The sequence below is a fragment of the Podarcis tiliguerta genome (genome assembly GCF_965153285.1).
Source record: "Podarcis tiliguerta genome assembly, chromosome: 3".
Taxonomy (NCBI): Eukaryota; Metazoa; Chordata; class Lepidosauria; order Squamata; family Lacertidae; genus Podarcis; species Podarcis tiliguerta.
In genome coordinates, this window is record NC_139536.1 from 30,609,331 (window position 1) to 30,632,416 (window position 23,086).

Below are 23,086 nucleotides of genomic sequence, written 5' to 3' on the forward strand. Positions count from 1 at the left end.
ACTTGACCCATGTCTGCCTCTGTTACAAATAATAGGAGGCCTTTTTCTAATCTCCCATTCCTAACTAAGAGGGTTGAGTAGGTGATGATTTGTGAGGGACTCCCTCCAGAGCAGATTTTGGTATGTGCGTGCAGGGAGAATGCAAGGACAGGGAAGTCCTGCTGCACCAGGGGAAGTACGCTTGTACAATGTCAAATATCACATTATCTAAATCCATTTCATATACCACTGTTCATGGACCCTTCTAGAGCACTTCTTAGAATTGGTGGTGTGGGCATTGCTTTGCAGTGGTTTCACTCTTTCCTTGTAGGAAGTTTTCAAAAGGTGGACCTGGGAGAGAACCATTATTTCCTATGAGAGTTGTTTTCTTTAAGGACTCCTTATTTTACATGCATTTTAACATCTGCATGAAACAGCTAGCTTTGGACATTCAGGAATATGAGGCTTGGAAGTATCAATATAGCAAAGATGACATCCATCTATTTTTCTCCTTTCATTTTAATTCACGTGTGGCTTTTCCCAGTAACTGACAAGATAAGGGTAAATGAGGCTCAATCTAGTCAAAATTAGGGCTGGGGGACAAATAGAATTTGGTTCAAATTTAAAGGTGAACCTATCTAACTAATTTACACTTTCCAAAACAATACACAAATGGAAAGGCACAGCCATCCTTTAAAATTGACATTTCTCCAAATTTTGCAATGCAATTCTCCAACCAGGTAAGGTGTACAAAAATGCATATACTGAGGTAAATTGTGTGTGTAAATGCATATATGAGAAATATAGTGAAATAACAAACACATCCAATACATTGGGGAAAATAGCTTTGCAAAAACCTCTATGATAAACCAAATTGAATACAAATATGTGTATATTAGGAATCTATACGAAAATGCTGATGAATTATCATGAATCCCCCCCCCTCAAAAATCACAAAATGATGTGGAAATATAGAAAACAATGTAAGGCGGGGGGGACTAAAGAGAAACCAAAATTTTCAGATTGGTGCTTTAATAGTAGGTACACCTGTTAACATTGATTGAAATGAGACTTTTTTGGCTGAAGGAGTGGGTGCACAGCTTGAGTGTACTTCTGGATACATTGCTGTCATTTGAAACTCAGGTGGCCTCAGTGGCTTGAACCCATCAGCTTCAGCTGGTGACCCAGCTGCACTCCTATATGGGCAGGGATAGCCTAACTTCTGCTGTCTATCCTCTGGTCACAAGATTACATATAATGCAGGGAATTATATATGGGGCTGACTCTGAAGATGGTTTGGAAACTTCAGCATGACCTCTGGATGTTTTGGACTACAATTCCCATCTCTTGCAGCCACATGGCTCTGCTAGGTATTAATAATAACAATACTACTACTACTACTACTAATAATAATAATTTATTATTTATACCCCGCCCATCTGGCTGAGTTTCCCCAGCCACTCTGGGCGGCTCCCAATCGAGTGTTAAAAACAATACAGCAGATAGAGATGATGGGAGTTGTAGCCCAAAACATCTGGAGGGCATGTTGTTGGTGAAGGCTGTCTTAGTTATTTGGCAAACTAACTAGCCCTGAGCAGATTGCTAATTAATATCATTTTTTTTATAGGAGGCATTTTTAGAGGACCTGAGTTGTATCCTGAAATCAGGACAAGTGCCCAATTTATTTGAGAAGGATGAGCTGGATAACATCATGGTACCACTTGTATCTGTTGCTGAAAAGGCTAAGTACTCTAACACAATCGATGATATCTACTCATTTTTCTTACAGGTAACATCTTAAATATATCAGTACAAACATACTGGAGAGAATGTGTTTTAACACATTTACCTCAGCTTCATGTATGCAAACTTTCAAAGTATATGACAGACCTTTTAGCTATAAATAATAAATAGGAGGTAATAGTATACTATTAATGTAAATTAAGAGGAATATATATGTGAAGCTCTCTTGATAAAAGGGGGGGGGGAGGAAATTAGCATGTGTGCATTTGATTGACCACTAATATGACAATCTAAACATACCTGCATGCATAATTTTGAAAAATGATATATATGGGTGAAGTTTTCGACAAATGATTAAATCTTTTTCAGAAAGTACGTAGCAATCTTCATATTGTTTTGACAACAAGTTATGCAGGACTGACCTTCCGTCAGCGTTGTCGGACATATCCTGCCACTATTAATTGCTGTACAGTTGACTGGTATGACACTTGGCCTGAAGAAGCCCTTTGCCATGTTGCACAAAGTTACTTTAAACAGGACAACACATTTCAGAATCAGGTAGCGTGTTTGTACATTTTAACATGTGGTAAACTGTAATTTCATATTTTGTTATAGTTCTCACTAGTGAGGTCATGTTGATTTTCAATAAGCATTTGGTACAAATTCAAACTTTGCATATATTATTCTAATCTGTTTTTGTAAATTCAGGACAAGGTTTTAAAGTAGGAGTAGTCAATGTGGAGCCCTCCAGATGTTTTACACCACAATCATCATCAGTCCAAGAGCATAACCAATGGTTAGGGATGATGGGAGTTATAGTCTAAAACATATGGAGGGCATCTATAACTCTATAACTTGAGGTGAATTAAAATGGTAAGTAAGATGTCCCTTCTTTTGTTGTCTATATCACGATGTTGTCGAGAAGAATACCGGCTTCATCTCTGATGGTTGCTTGAATAGGATTAACTGGGGGAGGGGCAGGAATGCCTGTAATCAGAGTGCTGCAATATTCAAAGTTATGTTATGTGCACATCCCATTAGTTTGGTTACCTAAAGAGGCAAGTACAGAACAGCAGTCACGTAAGGAATACATGTTTTATCATTTATCATAATACACTACAAACAAAATGTCCTTAAACAGAAATGTGATATAAATATATATTCTTTTCCTTTTTGTGTTTCTTTCCAGAACTTAAGTGTGCTTGTTCAGATATGTGTTAATATTCATAAAAATGTATCTATCATAACTGAAAAGTACTTGAAGGAAACTAAAAGGCATTACTACATCACTCCCAATAGTTATCTACAGTTCATAAACACCTTTTCAACCATACTGAAGTCAATGAAAGAGAAAATTATGAGTGACAGGTATGAAACAATACAACACAGCCTTAGCTTTGAAATGGCAGACCATGCAGCCTCCCTGACTTAGGATGGACCTCATCCATAGGCAGGGATTGATAATAAATTTAGTCAGCTCAGTTTAAAGGTAAGCCTATTTAATTTGGACTTTCAGTAACAATATGTGAACCAAAATGTAGCCACCCTTCAAAACCCACGCTTCTGTACAAATTTTGCAATGCAATATCTCCACCTAAGCAATGTGCCCAAAAATGTATATGCTAGAGTAAAATGTACATAGAAATGCATATGCTGATGAAAATAAGATACAAAATGCATTATATTAGGGGAAATTGCGTACATAGACATGGATATTAAGCAACATTGAATAGAATATATATATATTTGGAGAATTATGCACCAAAATGCTGATGAATTTTCATGAGGACTTTTAAATAAAAAATTCCAAAGTGATGTAGAAATGTGGATAACTGAAGACTGGAAAAATAAGAAACAGAAAGAAACAGAAATTGTCAGATTTGGCATAACCCTATGCATACATAACTGCTCCAATAGTTCAGAGGCTTATAACTGTCAGTTAGCTCTGGAGACGCAGATTAATTTACAATTATCTGGTTTGCACAACACAGTAAGCCAAAATGTGGCATGGCAAAACCATCTGAATGTGCTGGCTCCCAGAGAGGAGCTCACAGCCTCTTTGTTCCTCCATGATCCTTTTTACTGCAAATTCTGTGCTTAATCAAAGTTTGGTTTAGCATGTCATCCTAACTGGGACTTGTGGTTGAGCCCTCTTCTCAATAACCATGACCTATAACTGTGAACAGGGACGTGGGTGGCGCTGTGGGTAAAATCTCAGCGCCTAGGACTGGTCGTCGGTTCGAATCCCCACAGTGGGGTGAGCTCCCGTCGTTCGGTCCCAGCTCCTGCCCACCTAGCAGTTCGAAAGCACTCTTAAGTGCAAGTAGATAAATAGGTACCGCTTTATAGCGGGAAGGTAAACAGCGTTTCCGTGTGTTGCGCTGGTGCTGGCTCGCCAGAGCAGCTTCGTCACGCTGGCCACATGACCCGGAAGTGTCTCCGGACAGCGCTGGGCCCCGGCCTCTTAAGTGAGATGGGCGCACAACCCTAGAGTCGGACACAACTGGCCCGTACGGGCAGCGGTACCTTTCCCTTTCCCTTTATAACGGTGAACAAACCTTGTTCCTATTTCAGTGCAGCAGCAAAATGAACCGAAGAGGAGCAAAGCTGCTACAATAGTCTCTCTGGGAGCCCACAGATTTACAGTGTCTTGCAAAATGCTATTGTCATGCAAGCAAACATAATATACGACTATTTCAATATATGTAACAGAACAGACCAGACTGTGATTGGATTTTAACTATTTTTAATTTTAGAACTTGCTATCATTCTGGTCTGACCAAAATACTAGAAGCAACCTCACAGATTACAGTTATGCAAAATGAGTTACTTGTCCTTGGTCCTCAAATAGAGAAAAAATCAAAGGTAAAATTTCATTCAAATCTGCTTTGTTGTTCTTTCAAAACATTTAGTGATCTACAGTATCTGGATTCATTTCAAAATTTAGAGCATATAAGCTATATTTTATATAGATTTATATGTGGCCTGGTTACCGGTAAACAGTACAATATTAATAGCAAATGATCATTTGAAAACAATAATTAAAAATAGATAAGAGGCACAGCTTTTGACAGTGGTTACTCTGCCATAGATAGACCTTAGATTAAGGTTAGCTAATTTTGTTGAACTCCATCTCCCATCAACCCCAGTCAGCATGGTCAGTAGTTGGGGATGATGGGTGTTGTAGTTCAACAACATTTGGACAGCACCACATGGACTACCCTGTCTTAGATGCTCATTTTGGAAACTATGTCCCGATGTTCTTTGCATATCTATCTATCTATCTATCTATCTATCTGAAGCTATTTTTATTCAAGCTTGAAAAACAAAGAAAAAACAATGTACAGAAGTTAACATCAAATACCAAGCAATACCAACTACCTTTGGACCCACCTTTTAACAGAGATAATCATCCCAGGGCCCACAGAGATCTTAACTGGTGCCCATGACTCCAGGTTGCCAACCCTTGTTAGTGACAGCATGTCATTTAATATCCCGCTTGAATAAGGATAATTTATTTCATATATATCATTTATTTTTGCATTCTTGTTTAGGTAGATAGGCTCAGTGAGCAGACTGGTTTTTGTTTTTTTTAATGATACGTTAAGTCAACTGAAACAATATAAAATAGTACAGCCACAAAATAGCACCGATGATGCTCACACCAAAGACACAGCTCCCAAGCATTCCACCTTTCATTTAGAAGCTAGTAAATGCACATTCTTTCGCCAACCTCACTCCCTGGCTGCTCCACTCTTACTCCTAGGATGAGCAAGCCCATCTACAGCTACCTATAGGGCGTGCCTTTACCCTCATCACCCCCTGAAGCTGTGGCAGAGTTCTTCCTCTTCCTCTGCACAAATGAGGTTAGTTGGTCAAACTTTCTGGCTCCCTCACAAGCTGCTGTTCCCTGGGTTTTTTAAATATAAAAAGGAGACCTCTGTTCTGAAAAGTTGGGCAGTAACATGTGAATAGTACAGATTTAATTAAGTCTTCCCATTAAAAAAGTAACTTAAGCCTGTATATTGTATTATTTTTTCCTATAGGACTTTGCAGTGACTGAGCATGGGTTTTAAATTGATATGCCTTCACTCTAATCCTTTGTTTCTTGGGCTCTCTGTCACAGTCTCTAGGAGGGATGGGATACAAAAGTTAAATAATGAGAGTTTGACATGGGCAGTATCTCTGGTGGGCGACATGTTGTGCTTTGACTGGTTTGCTAAACCTGATGAAGGGCAGTCAATGGGTCTTAAAGCCTCAGTGAGTTTGGGACTTGTCTATCTCCTGCATGCGAAGGCGGGCTCTGGCAGATTGAATGGACAAGAACAATAGCAGGTCCAATGGTCAAGATGGCAGTTTCTGCGTCTGCTCTAAACTTGGAGCTTGCTTAGACACGTCTTCCTTGGTCAGAAGGAGAGGGACAGGAAGAGGTTCCACTCTTGTCTCATCAGAGAAAAGGGTGTGTGACCTAGCTGAGTCTAGGAACACAGCTCTGTTGTCTTAACCCCTTCATACATGTAACTAGGATTCATGTATAGTTAGGCCTGACTGCAGTTTCCCATATAGCACAGCTTTGCATGCTGTGCCTTCAGCTTTGACCTGCATCTCTGAATGTGGTCCTGCTGAAAGGTGGTGTTCCTTTGATTACCAGGTGGTAGCACAAGCAACAGGAGATAGCTAGCAATATCACACCATGCCTACAAGTCTTTCAGGAGCATGTGACTTGACACTACTGCTGGAACAGAAGGATGTTTTGCCCTGATCCAGCAGCACAGTCCTTATGTACTAACTGTTCATGTCATCTTTGCCATCACATTAAGGACTTGCTGAGTAGTTCATAAAACAGCCAAAATACTAGATTAATTATTGATTAAGATATTCTGCAATAAATTTAATTGACTAAGAAATGGATCTCTCCTACCAGGAAATAGAGGAACTTGTGGAAAAGCTTCACAAAGATGCATTAGTTGTGGAGCAAGTTCGAGCTATTGTTAAACAGGATGAAGAAATTATGGCTGCAGAAACACAGACTGTGGAAGAATATGCCCAGGTATACCATATTACAATTGTTTTTCATTTTTATTGTGCCATGCTGGGTATTTGCAGCTTGCGACAAGATGGCAGAATAAAGAGACAGACACACGGGCTGGAGTTGAACTAAGGCTACTTTATTTTAAGGTTAAACATAAGAAAAACTCTTAAAGACTGCAACAGATTGCAGCCACTAGGCAATCCAGCCCCTGCCTGCAGGAAGGGGGAAATGGCTGTTCTGCCTACCACCTTTCCCAGCTCATACCATATAGAAGAGCAGGGAATCCTTACTGCATCACCATCTCCCTGCAGCCTGGTTCCAGGTAGATGAGGCAGGTTGGCCTCAGGGGTGGCCCCTATCTTTCCCCAGTGCCCAGAGAGTAAGCCTCAGCACCAGACCAGCCCCTTGAAAGGTTCCTAAAAAGCATCACCAGGCTGAAACATAACTGTCCTTTGCCCGGACCTAACCACCCGTCAAATGTGACTCACCTGAAAGCCAGATCAACCTATGGAACAACATGGCAGGCTATCAAGTGTCCCCAACCAGCTATTCAGTGTAGAGTAGGCAAAAAGGCCTGACCTACGAAGTGAAGATTAGATAGGCCCAAAAGTTCCTAGCTGGTCCTGAAGCAACCAAATAAATCACACTGAGAGACCGAAGAGGGCAGGTGCTACCGTGGAGAGAAGAGGGCAGGGGAGCAGGTGTCTGGCTCTTAAGTAGGGCACTGACATCTGCCTACACCAAGTACGAAATGTGTGTGATGACGTAGGGTATGACATAGTCCCTGTACCTCTTTCAGCCTGCAGGCTGAAAATTTGCCCCGCTATCAGTAATGAGCAGAACAGGCAGTGGAATGGGCTTCTTGACAAATGACAGACACACTGAGCTCTCCAATAAAATGGCAATGCTCCCGGGGGAGGAGCAAAAATCTGTTATATAACATAGTTGATGTTGACTATGGGAGCCAGTACAATTTCTGATTCCATCCCAAATTTTGCAGGTTCTAGGATATGTAAATCCCATCTTCAGCTGTAGATGGCTTGAAACAAATATTATAAATATGAGCACATACCCAGAGAATAGAAAACAAAACAGCATTTGTACAGCTATACACTGTCAAAGAAAACATCAAAGTCTAACTTTTCTTTTTATATATATAGCAAGCAACAGATGAGCTCAATGCTGTAATGCCAACTTTGGAAAAAGCTGTCGCTGCTCTTGATGCACTTGACAAAAACCACATTGCAGAAGTTAGGTAAGTGTATTGCTCATGTTTGTAGTTTGCTTTAGATTTTGGTTAAAAATCAGTACAGTTTTCAGATCATGCTGGATAAGGCAACAAATCTAGTGGCCCCATATTTGCTGCATTTCAAAGCATTTTTCTGTTCATCTTCATTCATTATGGTTTAGGTAAGCATTGCTACTACTGTGGTAATTTAAAGTAGGCATGGTTTAAATATCTTTTAAGGGAAAAGAAGTGAAGAATGCTGTCAACAAACTTTAAAATGTTTTACTTATGTAAATAAATGTGCAAATTATCTCTAGTTTCTTCATTTTTGTTACTATGTCTCAATAGTCAATAGTCACAATAGTTCCCTTTCTGACATGAAATTATAAATATTTTGAACACTATCCAAAGTATTTTCCAGTGTTAAGATTTTTCATGTGAAATGTTGCTGTATGTTAATCACACTATATTAATGAGGCAGGATAAGCCACCATCCAGTAGTCTGGCTCTAACTAAAGTTGTTGGGGGCTTTTTTGACAAAAAAAGGTATTTAGTGCATTTTGTTCAGTTGACTTTTCTTCTGTATCGCACAGAGTGTATGCTCGCCCTCCTCCACTTGTACTTACTGTTATGAATGCAGTTTGTGTTCTTCTTCAAAAGAAACCTAACTGGACAACAGCAAAATTACTGCTTGCAGATCCTGGGTTCCTAAAGAAATTGGTTAATCTTGACAAAGATAATCTACCAGAAAAGGTAAAAGAAGGATGCAGTGTATATTATTTTTGTTTCTTCTATTGTATACCTAAGAATTTTCAGATAGATTACCTTAAACAATAAGCTACGTCATTTTAATGCACATTTCAAACTAATACTGCAATTCTCTTATTCTCCTGGTCTGTTTACTTAGTTACCATTTCAGAAATAGGAAATGAGAAGGCTAAAAGTATAGGGTCACCTTCTGTGAATGCATCTTAAGCTACAAAGAAAGAGAAACGATCAGGAAAGGAGAAGTTCTCTTGCAAAGTACTGGCTGTCTTGGTTTTGTGAGAGCTAAAAAGAATGAAGTTAGGAAAATACAGGAATTTGAAACTATCTAGAGTTAAAATCCCAAGTTTGCCCTGTCTGATAGTAAGATTAAATTGGGGAGGCAAAGTTGGATGTTCACTGACATGGTGGAAGACTCACAAATGGGTAGAAGTCTATATCCAAGAGCCAGGGTTGTTGTGAGAGACTCAGGTTCAATGCCCCTAAATGAATGGGGACAATAAGTTGTCATCTCTTGTAACAATGAGATCCCCATTACTTCTGAAAAGTTGAGGTGCTTCTCCTCCTTTAGGTTTTTCTCTTTTCTCTTTTAATTTGGGTTCTATTGAACCCACATAGCCTGGTTTAAGAATAGAAAAACCTTCCCCTTTTAGAAAGACAATGGCCTCTCAGTAGAGAATTCCTCATTAAGCCCGAGGAAAATAACAAGCATGGTTCAGAGGCAAAGGGTAAGGGTGGTGGTGGCTAAAAAGCATGGAAGGAATCAAGTTAAAGTCTTTAACTTCCAAAAGAATGAGAAATCATCTCCCATGGTTATTCAGTTGGATAACATATCTAAAATAGTGTGGAGCAGCCTTCTGGAGTGGTTTCAAAAAGCTGAAAAAATTGGAATTAATAAATGCTACTAGTTAGAGGGGGAAATGATAGGCTAACCTCAGCATAAAACTAAAAAGGCTTTTCACAAAATGTTTGGACTGGATATGAATGCCATTATATAACAAAAGGCACACGTCATAAATTTCCTGGGTTAGCCTGAGTCATACTAACATAGTTTCCTGTACAACCACTTAAGTTTTACTTTCGTAAAGCGCTCTTGCTCTACAGGTTGAGAAGGGGTGAATGTGAACCTATTTAAAAAATGTAAAATGGACACTTGATTTGCTAAAGGATTACTCACAAAGGATTCGTTTTAGCTGAATTATAGGTGCTCTGAGAGAGCAATTAGCGGTTACAGCCTCCTCTGTGTGACACACTTGCTTGGATTAGCACTGATCTGCACCATTGTGGCCATCCCTGATTACTGCATTGACACTGTCATTCTCTGAGCAAAGCCAAATCACACACACAAGGCATGCCTAGAATTCCAGTTGAACCAAGACAGCTGGAAAAGTCTGCTTTTGTTTTTAAAAATTGGCCTGAAGAAATGGTTTTGTATTCCAAAAAAATACTCTCCCATTCTGTGCTACAAATTATGGCATCCTACTCCTCTGTGTCTTATATGGCATACTCACTCTTCTTTGTATATTTAGAAAGGCACAAAGGGGCAAATCTCACACTGTTTCCAATGTGTGGAATGATGTGGGGTATAGGATATATTAGCTCTCCAGTCCTGAGTTCATGTAGTCTTATGTATTCACCTGATTTTGGTAAGCTTAAGTAACTTACTATTTGTTGACATATCAGCTGTCAAAGTCACTTTACCTATGTTCATTACATGATTTGTCCATTGTTTAGGTTTTAATGTTTTATTGTATGCTACCTTGTAGGGGCTTGCCCTGGAAGGCAGGGTAGAAATACATTAAATAATTAAATGTTGTAGTCACTCAGTTGGGTAAAATATGAAAGCAGGACTGACCCAAAACTGGTAAGCAAATAATGTCCTGGCAATTATTATTTTTTTGAAATTTTCTTTTTAAAGCTCCTCCAGAACTGTTAAACAATTTCACCTCCATCCAACAATATTTGATGACATCCCTGCCCCTATTCACTACACACTGCTTTTTAAAAAGCATTTTTAATACTACATGAAATTTTCCATAAGGCTCAGCATCACCACCTAGTGTCACATTGTATATTGCACTTAAAACACACTTAAAACGTTTTATTTGCAGCTGTATAGCTGAGTCTCTATTATTGTTTTAATTCATTGGTTTTAACAACTGATCTGTGTTCATTTTAGGTGCTTCTGCAGTTGAAAAAATATGTAAGGATGCCTGATTTCAACCCCTTAAAAGTAGGACTTGTGTCTGTTGCCTGCTGCTCCATGTGTCAATGGGTTTTAGCTTTAGATCACTATCACCTTGTAAAAAAGGTATCTTTACAGCCACTGTTTCTGAATCATCATAAAAAGTTGTTAAAATAATGTCCTTATAAGAAAAACTTTTAAAAATATGTTTTGTTTATGTTGGGAGATAGAAATAAACAGGAATTTGTGCTCAGTTTTGCAAATGTATTTCAGCCAAAATGATTTGAGGAATTAAAAAACAAAACCACTGTATCCTTTTGAACGTTAACTTTCTAATTATACAGGCCACAATCTGCCTTCTTTCCTGCATGTATAAATATGCATATTCTACAATGTATACAAATCAATGCATTCAGAAGAGGGGAAAGGAGACTATTAGTACAGGAGAGGAGAATAAAGTCTAGTATGGGAATGCCTTTGCATGCACGCACAAACCGTCCAACATTTCTCCGATGAAAATAGGGATGTTCTGCTATGTGGGCTACTAGTATCTTCTTTTTTAAAAAAATAACTGGGCACATTGCTATAGCTCCTCACCATGTGATGAGAAACAGACACCATGTTCTGAGCTCTGGGGATAGATTATTTTATGTCCTCCACAACCATTCTCATAAGTACACCAAAAGCCACATTTCCTCCAGAGTCTTACTTATGGTTATTTTAGCCGGCTATTTATAAGGAAGTGTGTGTTGGTGCATTCTGTTACACCTTTGCTTATAAGCACATGTGAGATAATAACACAGTTTATGCTGAATGTGGGATGGCCACAGAGAAAAAACATCCTTATGTTGAACCCACATCCCCAAGTCTTCACTGCAACTATTAGGTAAATTTCCACAAGTTAGGAAGTCATTGTGTTATGCATTTTGTCAGGTCTGCAATGTATCATGGGCTGGTGAGGACAGATGAGCATGAAATGTAATGAAGGCACATTATCAGTAAGTGTGCCAAAACATAAGAAAGTGGGGAAAGAACTTGACACAGAGGTGCTGTTTTCAATGAAATCATATGAAGCGGAATGTGTAATTTGCATATGTGTATCGTACATAAATATTTTTTCTGTTTGTCCAGTGAGTTCCGTATAGCCATATTCCTTCCTTCAAGCTAAATTATAAATATATCTTCTTATACAGTTTGTAGAGCCAAAACAATTGAAGGTAGCTGAAGCAGAGGAGCTATTAAAACTTGCATATGAAAAATTGGCTGATAAACAAAGAAGTTTAGTGCTGGTAAAAGAATTCTACTTGTTATATACTTTAGAATTTATATTGCTTGTTAAATAACATAAAGTTATTTATCTCAGTTTGGGATATATTGTTTTATTTTAAAAAATCTTACGGAGGCAAAAATCTGTCTACTTATTTGTTAAAAAGTATTTCAGCAGGAGCAGAGTGAGAGGGCAACAAGGGATATTTTCCAGAGATACATCTAGCCTAGGAATGAGCATCTAGAATGATCTGCTCTAGGTTCGGTCTTCCCTAAAGGGTGTGAAATAAGTGAAGACAAAGGCCACCCGGGGACTGGAGTGTGGGTATGAATAATGATTGTATGAAGAGAGCAGCTTTCCTAGGACCCATTCCCCCTCCCATGATATATTCATATATGGGTATTAAATAAATAACTCACTTTTTACATATACATTTTAAAATTTAATTATTTTTTCTTAGCAAGGATACCATAACTTTTAAGAAAATAAGATTGATATGTATGTATTACAGGGGGTGAAATAGTAAAAACGAGGAATAATAAATAATCAGCTCAGTTTGATAACAAGCAGAGAAAATTGCAGATAAGTAGAATGGGAAACAATGTTGTGTTCATTCTCCTCTGTGATCTCTGTGTAGTCCTACAAATTTACTACGGTACTACTGATCATAATCATCATCAATAATTTATATGTGGTGTCTCTCTTCAAATGTCTTTGAGTCAGGCGTGGTATCTTATAGTGCTTTGGATTTTTTTGAATTTTTATCATGTGCCATTGATTTATCAGTGCTTAGTTTGACCCATCTACCTCTTCCCATCCATGCATTTCACTGACTTTGAGAAGGAACTGCAGTGAGGAAACATGACACCATTCTCTTTCCCTGCGCCAGGTGTTGCATTTGACCTGCTCTTACTCTGGTGCTTCCTTTATAGCTGCTGCAGTGATTTGTTAGGAACTAATAGTGGGGTGGGAGAGCTGAAAATAATGCCAAAGTATTTCACATCTGGCCACCAATGCGCCACTTTGGTTTCAGATAGTACATACCGGTAGGTAAAAAGGTAAAGGACCCCTGACAGTTGTCCAGTCCCGAACGACTCTGGGGTTGCGGCGCTCATCTCGCTTTACTGGCCGAGGGAGCTGACGTTTGTCCGCAGACAGTTTTTCCGGGTCATGTGGCCAGCATGACTAAGCCACTTCTAGCGAAACCAGAGCAGTGTCTGGAAACGCCGTTTACCTTCCCGCAGGAGCGGTACCTATTTATCTAATTGCACGTTGACATGCTTTTGAACTGCTAGGTTGGCAGGAACTGGGACCGAGCAACAGGAGCTCACCCTGTCGCGGGGATTCGAACCGCTGACCTTCTGATCAGCAAGCCCTAGGCTCAGTGGTTTAGACCACAGTGCCACCCACGTCCCTAGTACAGTGGTGCCTCGCAAGACGAAAAGAATCTGTTCCGTGAGTCTCTTCGTCTTGCGGTTTTTTCGTCTTGCGAAGCAAGCCCATTAGCGGATTAGCGCTATTAGCGGTTTAGCGGCTATTAGCGGCTATTAAAGGCTTAAGGGATTAGCGGATTAGCTGCTAAAAGGCTATTAGCAGCTTAGTGCCTTAGAAAAAGGGGGTGGGGAGCGAAAAAAACCCCCAGGAATCGCAAGACATTTTCGTCTTGCGAAGCAAGCCCATAGAGAAATTCGTCCTGCGAAGCACCTCCAAAACGGAAAACCCTTTCGTCTAGCGGGTTTTCCGTCTTGCGAGGCATTCGTCTTGCGGGGCACCACTGTACATAGATGAGTCTAAAAAGCCCGGGACATAAATTACTTCTGGTAAATGAGCCACCATAGCTGCTAGAGGGCTGTGAAAGTTTGTGTCCTGGGCTTTTTAGACTTATCTACCCATGGACTATCTGAAACCAAAGTGGTGCATTGGTTGCCAGATGTGATCCCCCCCCCCCAGCTCTCCCACCCCACTATAACCAGAAAGACTGGAGCTATGCTCCTTTGTTCATGCTTACAGGGGGTTGGGAATGGGCTTCTTGCCCAAACTATTTCACTTAGCATTAGAAAACTCCCAGCATTGCTCTGCACAGAACCCACAACTATGATTGCACGTGTCTGTTACAACAGTTACAGATAAGCAACCTGTCTTAATGTATAGACCCAATTATAGCAGAATTGAAGGCAAGTAGCTGCTGTCATGTCTAATACCTTGTTAGGAACCCACTGAGAACCTCATGTAAGTTTTGAAAGAAAGAGCCAGAAAGAAAAAGTATGATCTATAGCAGCAATATATGCCACTATAATATGTTTTCCTTTAATTTCTAACTCCTCAGATTGAACAACATCAGCAAAATTTAGAAAAAAGGTTTGGAGAAAGTATTGCTGAGCAAGAAATGCTAGCAGCTAGAAAAGATCAAACAACACGCCGTTTACACTGTGCATCTGTGTTAAGCACAGCTCTGAAGGATGAAATGGTATTACTTCTTTCTGCTCTAATGTTTGACTCTAATTAAAATTAGGCTTCATTGTTTACTTGTCTTAGACTGTCTTTTCTGTTGGTCCTTTTCCATATCATATAATCTCCCATATTCTTATGGAGACGTATACTCTGTTTGCCATCAGAGGCTGGCTGTTTCCACCAGCATTGCCACACACCACAGCCCTAGGATAAAGGGGGAAGAGTAATGAAGTTGTTAGGCATTTAACCATCTACTGTAGGGTTGTTTTCAGGTGTCAAGGTACTGTATATTGTTCACTGAGCTATTGATAAATTTCAGAGAAAGAAAAATCATTACTATTCTAAAATCAAAGCTGAGAAGAATCGCTAAAAAAAATTACTGCTTATTTATGTACCTTCAAATGTAGAATGAGAGCATTTTTCACATTTACCACAGCACTAAACTATTTCTTATACTCCCAACATAAATATCTACACAAGTGTAAATATTGTTACGAAATTATTTATAATATGTGCTGCGTACTGACAAGTCATAGGTTTATTATGTTGCAAGTGCTATACTTTCTAAACAAACTAGTTTGTCCAGTACTCAGTGATATTTGGCCCTAAACTTTTTTATATATATATCCTAGGCACGCTGGAAAGAATCTGTTAATAATTTCGATCAAAGGTTGCAGGGAATCGTGGGTGATGCCTTTGTTTCAGCAGCGTGTATTGCCTATAGTGGAGTATTATCAGCATCATATCGTCAGCAACTAGTGAATGACTGTCTGAAACTCTGCAAAGAAAGCAATATTCTAGTATCTCCAAATTATTCGCTAGTAAATTGCATGACAGAAAAAAATGAGGTAAGAATGTATGGGCAGAGGGAATGACATTTCCAAGGTTTTCTTTGAAATTTAAATTAAAAGACTTCTTAGGAGAGTGGGGGTTTTTTTTTTAGAGAGTCTAATTTTGCTGGCTGAGGCACTACCTAATTAACTAGGTAAAGGCCCCATTTGCAGAGGTAGATTTAGGGCAGTGCAACCAGCCCCCCCCCCCCCCAATTGGATGCCAAGCTGATCTTCACAATTATAACATAGTGCATACACAGAATTGAAGACAAGAGGCGGAGGGCGTCAAATTTTGGTATCACACAGTGTGACCTTGAAATTTGAAATACCAAAGTATGCCTCTGCCATTTATATTATCTTTTGGGATTTATTCAAGCGATCATACTTCTTTTGTTATTATTCAGAATCACTCAAATCATTTGTGGAACAAATGTTATTGTTGATAATAGTCTTTAAGTATTAAAAATTGATGATTTACAGGTTCGCAAGTGGCAAAATGCAGGCTTGCCACTTGACCAGTACTCTACAGAAAATGCTATACATATTATGTATGGACAACGTTATCCTTTGCTAATTGATCCAGAAAGACAAGCGTACAAATGGATAAGTCAAATGAGTGGTAAACTACGCCAAATTCGTGTTACGGATCCTCATTATTTTAGAACACTTGAAAACTCTATGCGTCTTGGTGAATCAGTCCTACTACAGGTAGTTCAGCTTCCACTGAGTCTGATCACTCAACTGTTATATAAGCTTATACTTACTATGCCAATCAACAAGGATCCTATTCAAAGGCATTGATGGTGGAAACTGACAAACTGTTGACATGGGCTCAGCTTGAAAATGGGACATCTGGCAGAGGTTAACAACCACTGGTTGAGCCACATAGCCATCAGTGAGGCAGGATGGCAATTAAGTTTTTCAGCAGCCAGTTTGGCAGACGGGTCAGCCAGTGGTGGATCTGTTTGCCTCCAAGTACAGTGCTTAGTTAGACACCTTTGCGTCTCAGTTTCCATCTCTGGGGGCAGGGGTGTGGATTGCCTGGAGGTGAATGGGCCTCAGGGTTTGCTCTATGCCTTTCCTTGCTTCAGTCTTCTTGATCAAACCATCCAGAAAATCTGCTGCTTCTAGGCCAAGGTAATTTTGGAGGCCCTTCATTGGTGGTCCTTCATTTGCTCCTGGACCTTGTCAATCTGATGGTGTTGTCCCCTTGGTGACTCCTTGGTGATTCAGGGGCTGGTGATCTATCCTACCCCAGGACTTTTCTGTTTGACTGCCTGAAGGCTAAAAGGTTCTGGTTTACATAGGTGGTTGTAGGTTTGTCAATCTGGAATATTTCTTTCTGGTTGTCATAAATGTCTGTTCTACAGTCCTTTTAGTTTACCTGTTAGGGTTAGTGTTCCATCTTCCCATTGATTAGCACAGTGGTTCTCAACCTTGGGTCCCCAGACGTTTTGGCCTACAATTCCCATGATCCCTAGCTCACAGGACCAGTGGTCAGGGATGATGGGAGTTGTAGTCCCAAAACATCTGGGGACCCAAGGTTGAGAACCACTGTGCTAATCAATGGGAAGATGGAACACTAACCCTAACAGAGAAAGGCTGGTTAGTAGTTGAGAAATTGTTTGCTCTGTCAGTCAATCTGCCTACAGTGATGACCCCTCCACTTGGAGAAGAGGCAAAAGGATTGAGCAGATTCTGCCTCATTTCTCCAGTAGGAAGTGTCATACCTAAACAAGAATGACCGCTCCCCGCTTAAAACGGGGGGCGCCCTTTGCGTGGACGCGCGCAGCCCCTAGATCTGGAGCGGCTCCATCAGCATAGGCTTGGCTTGCCTTCCCTCAGGTGGTCTCCGCCTACCTCAGTCAGTTGTCCAATCCCACCTGGGGGAAGCGTTGCCAAGGAGACCAGGCCAGGTGGGGGAGGGATTACCTGCCCACACAATAGAGGGAGGATCTTACCTGGGAATCCTCACTTGGCTCCAGAGCTTCTCCCACCCTACCCACCCTCAGTTAATGTCTTATTTTGCAGGTTAACTTTTCTTCACAGGTTTTGCAAGTTAACTTTTCTTCACAGGTATGCGGGCGCTGCTACGTTAAGGTCGCTGTTAAAGGGCCGGAAAGGAATTTCCCTGTATTGGCAGGTTTCGCCTTTCCCGTAGCAAAACGTCACAACTTTGGCGGTATCAGGCCTTGGGCGGAATCCTTTAGTCCATCTTCCTCTTTGCGGCGGCGATACCAGGGTTCCCCGTTAAAGAAGTTTCTGAAGGGAGGCTTTGACCGTACGCCAAAATGTCGTCATTGCTCTCCCCTGCGGCGGCGGAGTAATGGGGGCGGCTATCTCTGCTTGAACATATGTTCTCCAGAGCCGGCCCATCCCCCCCCCCACTGGATAACCCTGATGCTCCCTAGGTCCCCGACTGGGGACTGGGGACTGGGGAGGGAGAACGCCCAATGCCTGAGCCAAGGTCTACCCACATTTGAAATTTAAGAAAGTTGTGGCCAATTTAATCCCATAGCATGTTGTCTTGACTCGTTATTCCACATGACGGGGGGGGACCGCTCAGGATCTGGGGACTCCACCTGTCCACGCAATGTCTTCTGCCTGGATCTGCAAACTGCAGATTGTTCTGCAGCTGCTACACCTCCCTGTTCATATCTTTCATCTTGTCCTCTCATTCTCACTGCCTGCTGTGGGGCAAAAGTAGCCTGCCCTGTCCCCTCATCCAAAGAAGGTGAAAAAGATGGGTGGGCAAGGGTTTTCTGATCGAGGGGATAAATCCAGTTATGATGTCAACACCCTCACATACTGCATTTCAGATTTAAGCACCTGGTTTTGTGCTTTGTAGGATTTCAGTGAAACACTGGATTCAAATATGAAGCCAATATTAAAAAAGGAAATCTACAACAAATCAGGGCAAGACTTCATTAGAATAGGAGATTCTGAAATTGAGTGCAACCAAAACTTCAGGTAACTCTTCTCTTCTGTGACACAGTGGTACCTCTGTTTACGAACTTAATCCGTTCCAGAAGTCTGTTCTTAAACCAAAACCATTCTTAAACCAAGGCACGCTTTCCCTAATGAGGCCTCCCGCCGCCACTGCACTTCCACTGTTCGGATTCCGTTCTTAGACCGAGGTAAAGTTCTCAAACTGGGACACTCCTCCTGGTTTTGCGGAGTTTGTAAACCGAATCATTCGTATTAAGGACTGTTCTTAAACCGAGGTACCACTATATAATTTTTTACTTATGTAAATTGAAACTAACTATATTTTAAATTAGCTATATTTGTTTGACTCAGCTATGTCTTTACTTGCCTCACACCTGATGTTATTGTTAATTATTGTTTCAGATTATACTTGACAACACAAAAACCCAACCCCCATTTTCTGCCAGCAATATGCAGTATTGTGACAATGATAAATTTCACTGTAACATTTGAAGGTTTGCAAGATCAGCTTTTATCTGCTGTTCTAATTAAGGAGAAACCAGAGGTTGAACACCGGCGTTGTGAGTTGCTAGAAAGCATATCTGCTGACCTAATAACACTTCGTGAACTGGAACAGAAGTCACTTAGGCTTCTCCAAAAAACAGATGGTAATGAAAAATGTACAGAAATCCTTGAAATGTCATCCATATGTTTTGAACAAATTATAGGCACCTGTAACTAAATAAGTTACAAATTAAATGAATTGTTTTTTTATATGAAATGACATGGATAAGGTAATCTGCAACGATTTCCGTGTGTCAGGCAGAGGTTAGAATGTTAGTTTGGATGTTCTGGTTCAGATTCCCACTCATCTATGAAGCTCTCAACCTAATCTATCTCATGGGTCTAAAACAGTGCTCTGTTTAGTTGCTTGTATAAATTGCTGTGTAAATTAAATTGTAAACCATTCTAATTGTAATTAAAGGACCACCTCTCACACAAACCTGGCCAAATACTGAAATCAACCCAGAGGCCCTCTTCCAACCCCTCCTGCCTTTAGATATTAGGGCAGTAGTAACTAGCAACAAATTTGGACCTTTTGTTCTTGCCCAGGCCTTGTCATCTGTGTTCAGTTTAATTTGATAGTTGTATTGTTCTGATTTGCTAAAATTAATTTAATTGATGTTCTTGTTCACCCTGCTTATTATTGTTATGGATTTTACTTTAGCCATACTGGGAGATACTGTAACTAAAGGGCAGCATAAAAGTTCCTTGTTTCTTTTACTAGATTTATCCACAATTACAGTCCAGTTTATTAAAAAAATTTTTTACAGGAGAATGGATATTTAATCAATAATGCATTATTTGATTTATTTCTACACCACAAATGAAGTAAACTTCCTTTAAATTGTAGGACATATTCTAGATGATGGAGACCTTATTGACAATTTGCAAAGATCTAAAATTACCTCAACAGAAATTTTTGAGCGTGTTGAAGCATCTGCAGCTACAGAATTTAAAATAGAGGCACTGCGTGAAAGCTATCTTCCTATTGCAACTCATGGCGCCATCCTCTACTTTGTAGTATCAGATCTTTCTCATATCAACTATATGTATCAGTTTCCCCTGGAGTGGTTTCATAAGATCTTTGAAGACTCTATAGAGGACATACTCAAAGTAAAAATTGGGGTTTCGTTGAGTGCTCCAGGAATTTTTAAGCCTCGGTCAGTTTTTAGGACTAAATCAGAGAGACTTCCCGCCAGAGAAGATGAGAACGAAATAGAGAGTATCGCAGTCAATTTCCAAGGACATATTAATGCTATAATAGAGAAATTAACAAAAAATGTTTATAAGGTATGTACCTGAATTTATTACACAAATGATTTTTGGCTAATACTAGTATCTGTAAAATATAATGTGTTTTTATTAAATTTCTTATTCAACAGAGAGTTTCTTCAGCTCTGTTCAGTGAGAATCAGCTATGCTTTGCTTTTCTGATGTGTACAGCAATTATGAAAAATAAGTATGATGGAAATCTATTTACTAACAAGCTTGGATTTATACCAGAGAATCAGTGGAACTTCTTCCTTCAGTCTAGCATAATGGCAAATATTATGGACACGCAGGACTCTGAGACTACTGGTAAAGAAGGCCACATTCAGTAAATGTATAGGTCAAATTGTACTCTCAGGCACCTCTCAGAAATAGACTTGCCATTTCTAAAACAGCTCCTTTTACTTGCAGAAAAGACACATCAGTGGAAACTCCCAATAGGAGATAATTGATATATGCTGTTTCCCCAGCAGTCCCCAGCACCGCCCCCATTATGTTTGGAGGGTCCTCTAATCCTTCAGAGTACCTTTTCAGGGAGCACAAAACGGCAAATTGCCACTTATACCCCTTCTTCAAATAGAACTTCCCACAGGCAGCTTCTCCCCACGAGTAGCCTGAGTCCAGTGCAATATCTTTAAAATTTCCATTGTTCCCTCACATTAGAGATTCTTTAGATCTGTTATACTACAAACAGAGATTTTTTTCCCCTGTCTCTACAAGTGAGAATGAAATTTGGCAATGATGGAAACTGAAAAATCTAAGAAAAAAAAGCTGTTATTCATTTTTTAAAGATGTACTAATTAGGCATGCCCTTTTCTAATTTCTAAACTCAAGCAAAAGCACTTCAATGGGTAGAACTGTAGAGATGGAAGGTCCCAAAGGGTCACTTGGTCCAACCTCCTGCAATGCAGAAATCATGGACTTGTGAGGATGGAAGAAACACTTGGGCCCCAGGTTATGGGTGCCCAGCACACACTGTGATGTGACGTCATGATGTCATGTACCCCATGGCCTCAGAACCTGAGTTCCGGTTCGAGGTCTTGTAAGGCCTTGGACAGCATACCTGAGGTTTCACAATGCCTCAGATGTGAGTTCTGGTGCTTTGCGAGGCACTAGAAGTTGTGTCGGGGGCCCTGCGGTGTGGGTGCTGAGCACCCAGAACAAACTTTTTGAGGATGCCTGAGCCCCCAGGACCCCCTATACTTGGCACTCCTGCCATCCATGAACTAAAAAACAACAGTTAGAGGACCATAGGACAAGCTACCTTCCTTCAAAATACAGACAGTCTGGAGACACATGTAGACAGACACCTCCATTTATAGTGATTATAATTATTTTAAGAATAGTTATAAAAATTTGGGGTGAATTACTAAGGAACTATTGCACTTAAATTCTGAATTTAACAAGTGTTAGAATCTTCCCTATTGTGATGTAGTTTTTGACAAAAGTTCAAACAAAGTGGAAGTAATATCAATGGAATACTGTTATATTGTGTCCGGCCAATTTCTGAGTAGAAGCAACTTCCTCTAGGGCTGCAATCCTATACCCATTTATCTGAGAGCAGGCCTGATTGAAATCCATTGAACTTAAATCTAAGGCATTCCAGGACTGCAAATCTCAAAAGTAGATATGTACACTAATCAAATGTATAATATAATTATTATTCCTCAATTAGGTTCACGTGCATTCAAGAAAACTCCTCCACTCCATTGGATTACTGACATGATGTGGAAAGAATGCAGGTACATGAGCACTCACATGCCAGCATTCAGCCTGTTGTGTGATTCCCTTTCAACAAATTCTCAGCAATGGAGAGCTTTTCTAAATAGTCAGAATGTATATTATTTGATCAGTATAAGCTATAGACCAGTGTCACCAAGGCAAGGTAAGTGTTGATATAAAACTATGTGTTGATTTTCAGCATGCCTTTCTAACCTATTGTTGAAAACACTCCCTGTGTCCCCAAACCATGAAAAATTGAAGAAGCAATGCTCCTGGGGTTAGTTTCCTTTCGATGAGAGAGCATTGGAAATTTGCACCTGACAACTTAGAATCACAATCCATGCATCTGATGTAGTGAGACTCCAGTCCACGAAAGGCTTTTATAATGTTGTGTGCCACCCCAATCTCTTGAGTGGTGTGAGATTCCAGGGGTTTCTGGCGTTTACCTGGGGTTCAGGTTTCCTTTGGAATAGGGTTACATCAGAGATTGTGATGTCTTTATTTACACATATATACAACCTGAGCCTCCAGTGGAGGAGTCAACAGTATTAGGGTCTTGCTTGCCTTGGATTCAGACAGAAATCAAGCATCGCTCTGACCCTCTGGCTTCCCAGCCAGTTGCTTCTACTCCTCTCTTCAAGAACAATAGCTATTCTACAGTTCTATTGTTGTGAACAGAGATTTACAACTCTGACAAATATGAAAGATCAGAGAAGAGAAAGGCTTATTTGTGTAGATGATTTGAGAGTTTGTCTCAAATTAGACCTAATATAAATGAGATTACCCAGCTAAAGCAAGCTCACACCTCTCACTGAGTTTGTATACATAAGGTACATATGTAAGAGGCTCGTTTATAATTATATTTGGAGAATGGTTCATGTTTTTCTGTAGCTGCATTGTTTGATACTTTCTGGATGTCCCATGGTCATATTATAAGGTAGTTGTACTCTATGTTATAAATCAAGTACTGCTAAGAGTTGTCTCTTTTTGTTTCCCAGTGTATTTCTTACCAATTTAAAAATTGATGTGGTATGAACAAATTTTTATTCTGAAAGTGTAGCTCAGGGAAACGTTTGAGAATTACCACACTTCACTTTTATCCTGGCAGTTATGTTATTCA

The 23,086-nt window shown here is 40.0% G+C and overlaps 1 protein-coding gene across 2 annotated transcripts in view; it reads left to right on the top strand.

Moving 5' to 3' along the window:
• Positions 1-23,086, top strand: part of DNAH14 (dynein axonemal heavy chain 14) — a 126,794-nt gene that overhangs the window by 85,225 nt on the left and 18,483 nt on the right. For both annotated transcript variants that reach the window (XM_083434374.1, XM_083434375.1), the window contains exons 57-73: positions 1,607-1,768; positions 2,092-2,280; positions 2,912-3,090; positions 4,479-4,587; positions 6,647-6,772; positions 7,915-8,009; positions 8,576-8,735; positions 10,927-11,058; positions 12,126-12,221; positions 14,526-14,666; positions 15,283-15,498; positions 15,964-16,191; positions 18,332-18,453; positions 18,835-19,079; positions 19,826-20,265; positions 20,358-20,553; positions 21,920-22,129. In XM_083434374.1, the coding sequence (XP_083290500.1) occupies positions 1,607-1,768; positions 2,092-2,280; positions 2,912-3,090; positions 4,479-4,587; positions 6,647-6,772; positions 7,915-8,009; positions 8,576-8,735; positions 10,927-11,058; positions 12,126-12,221; positions 14,526-14,666; positions 15,283-15,498; positions 15,964-16,191; positions 18,332-18,453; positions 18,835-19,079; positions 19,826-20,265; positions 20,358-20,553; positions 21,920-22,129 (3,046 nt within the window). The remainder of the gene's footprint in view (positions 1-1,606; positions 1,769-2,091; positions 2,281-2,911; positions 3,091-4,478; positions 4,588-6,646; positions 6,773-7,914; positions 8,010-8,575; positions 8,736-10,926; positions 11,059-12,125; positions 12,222-14,525; positions 14,667-15,282; positions 15,499-15,963; positions 16,192-18,331; positions 18,454-18,834; positions 19,080-19,825; positions 20,266-20,357; positions 20,554-21,919; positions 22,130-23,086) is intronic.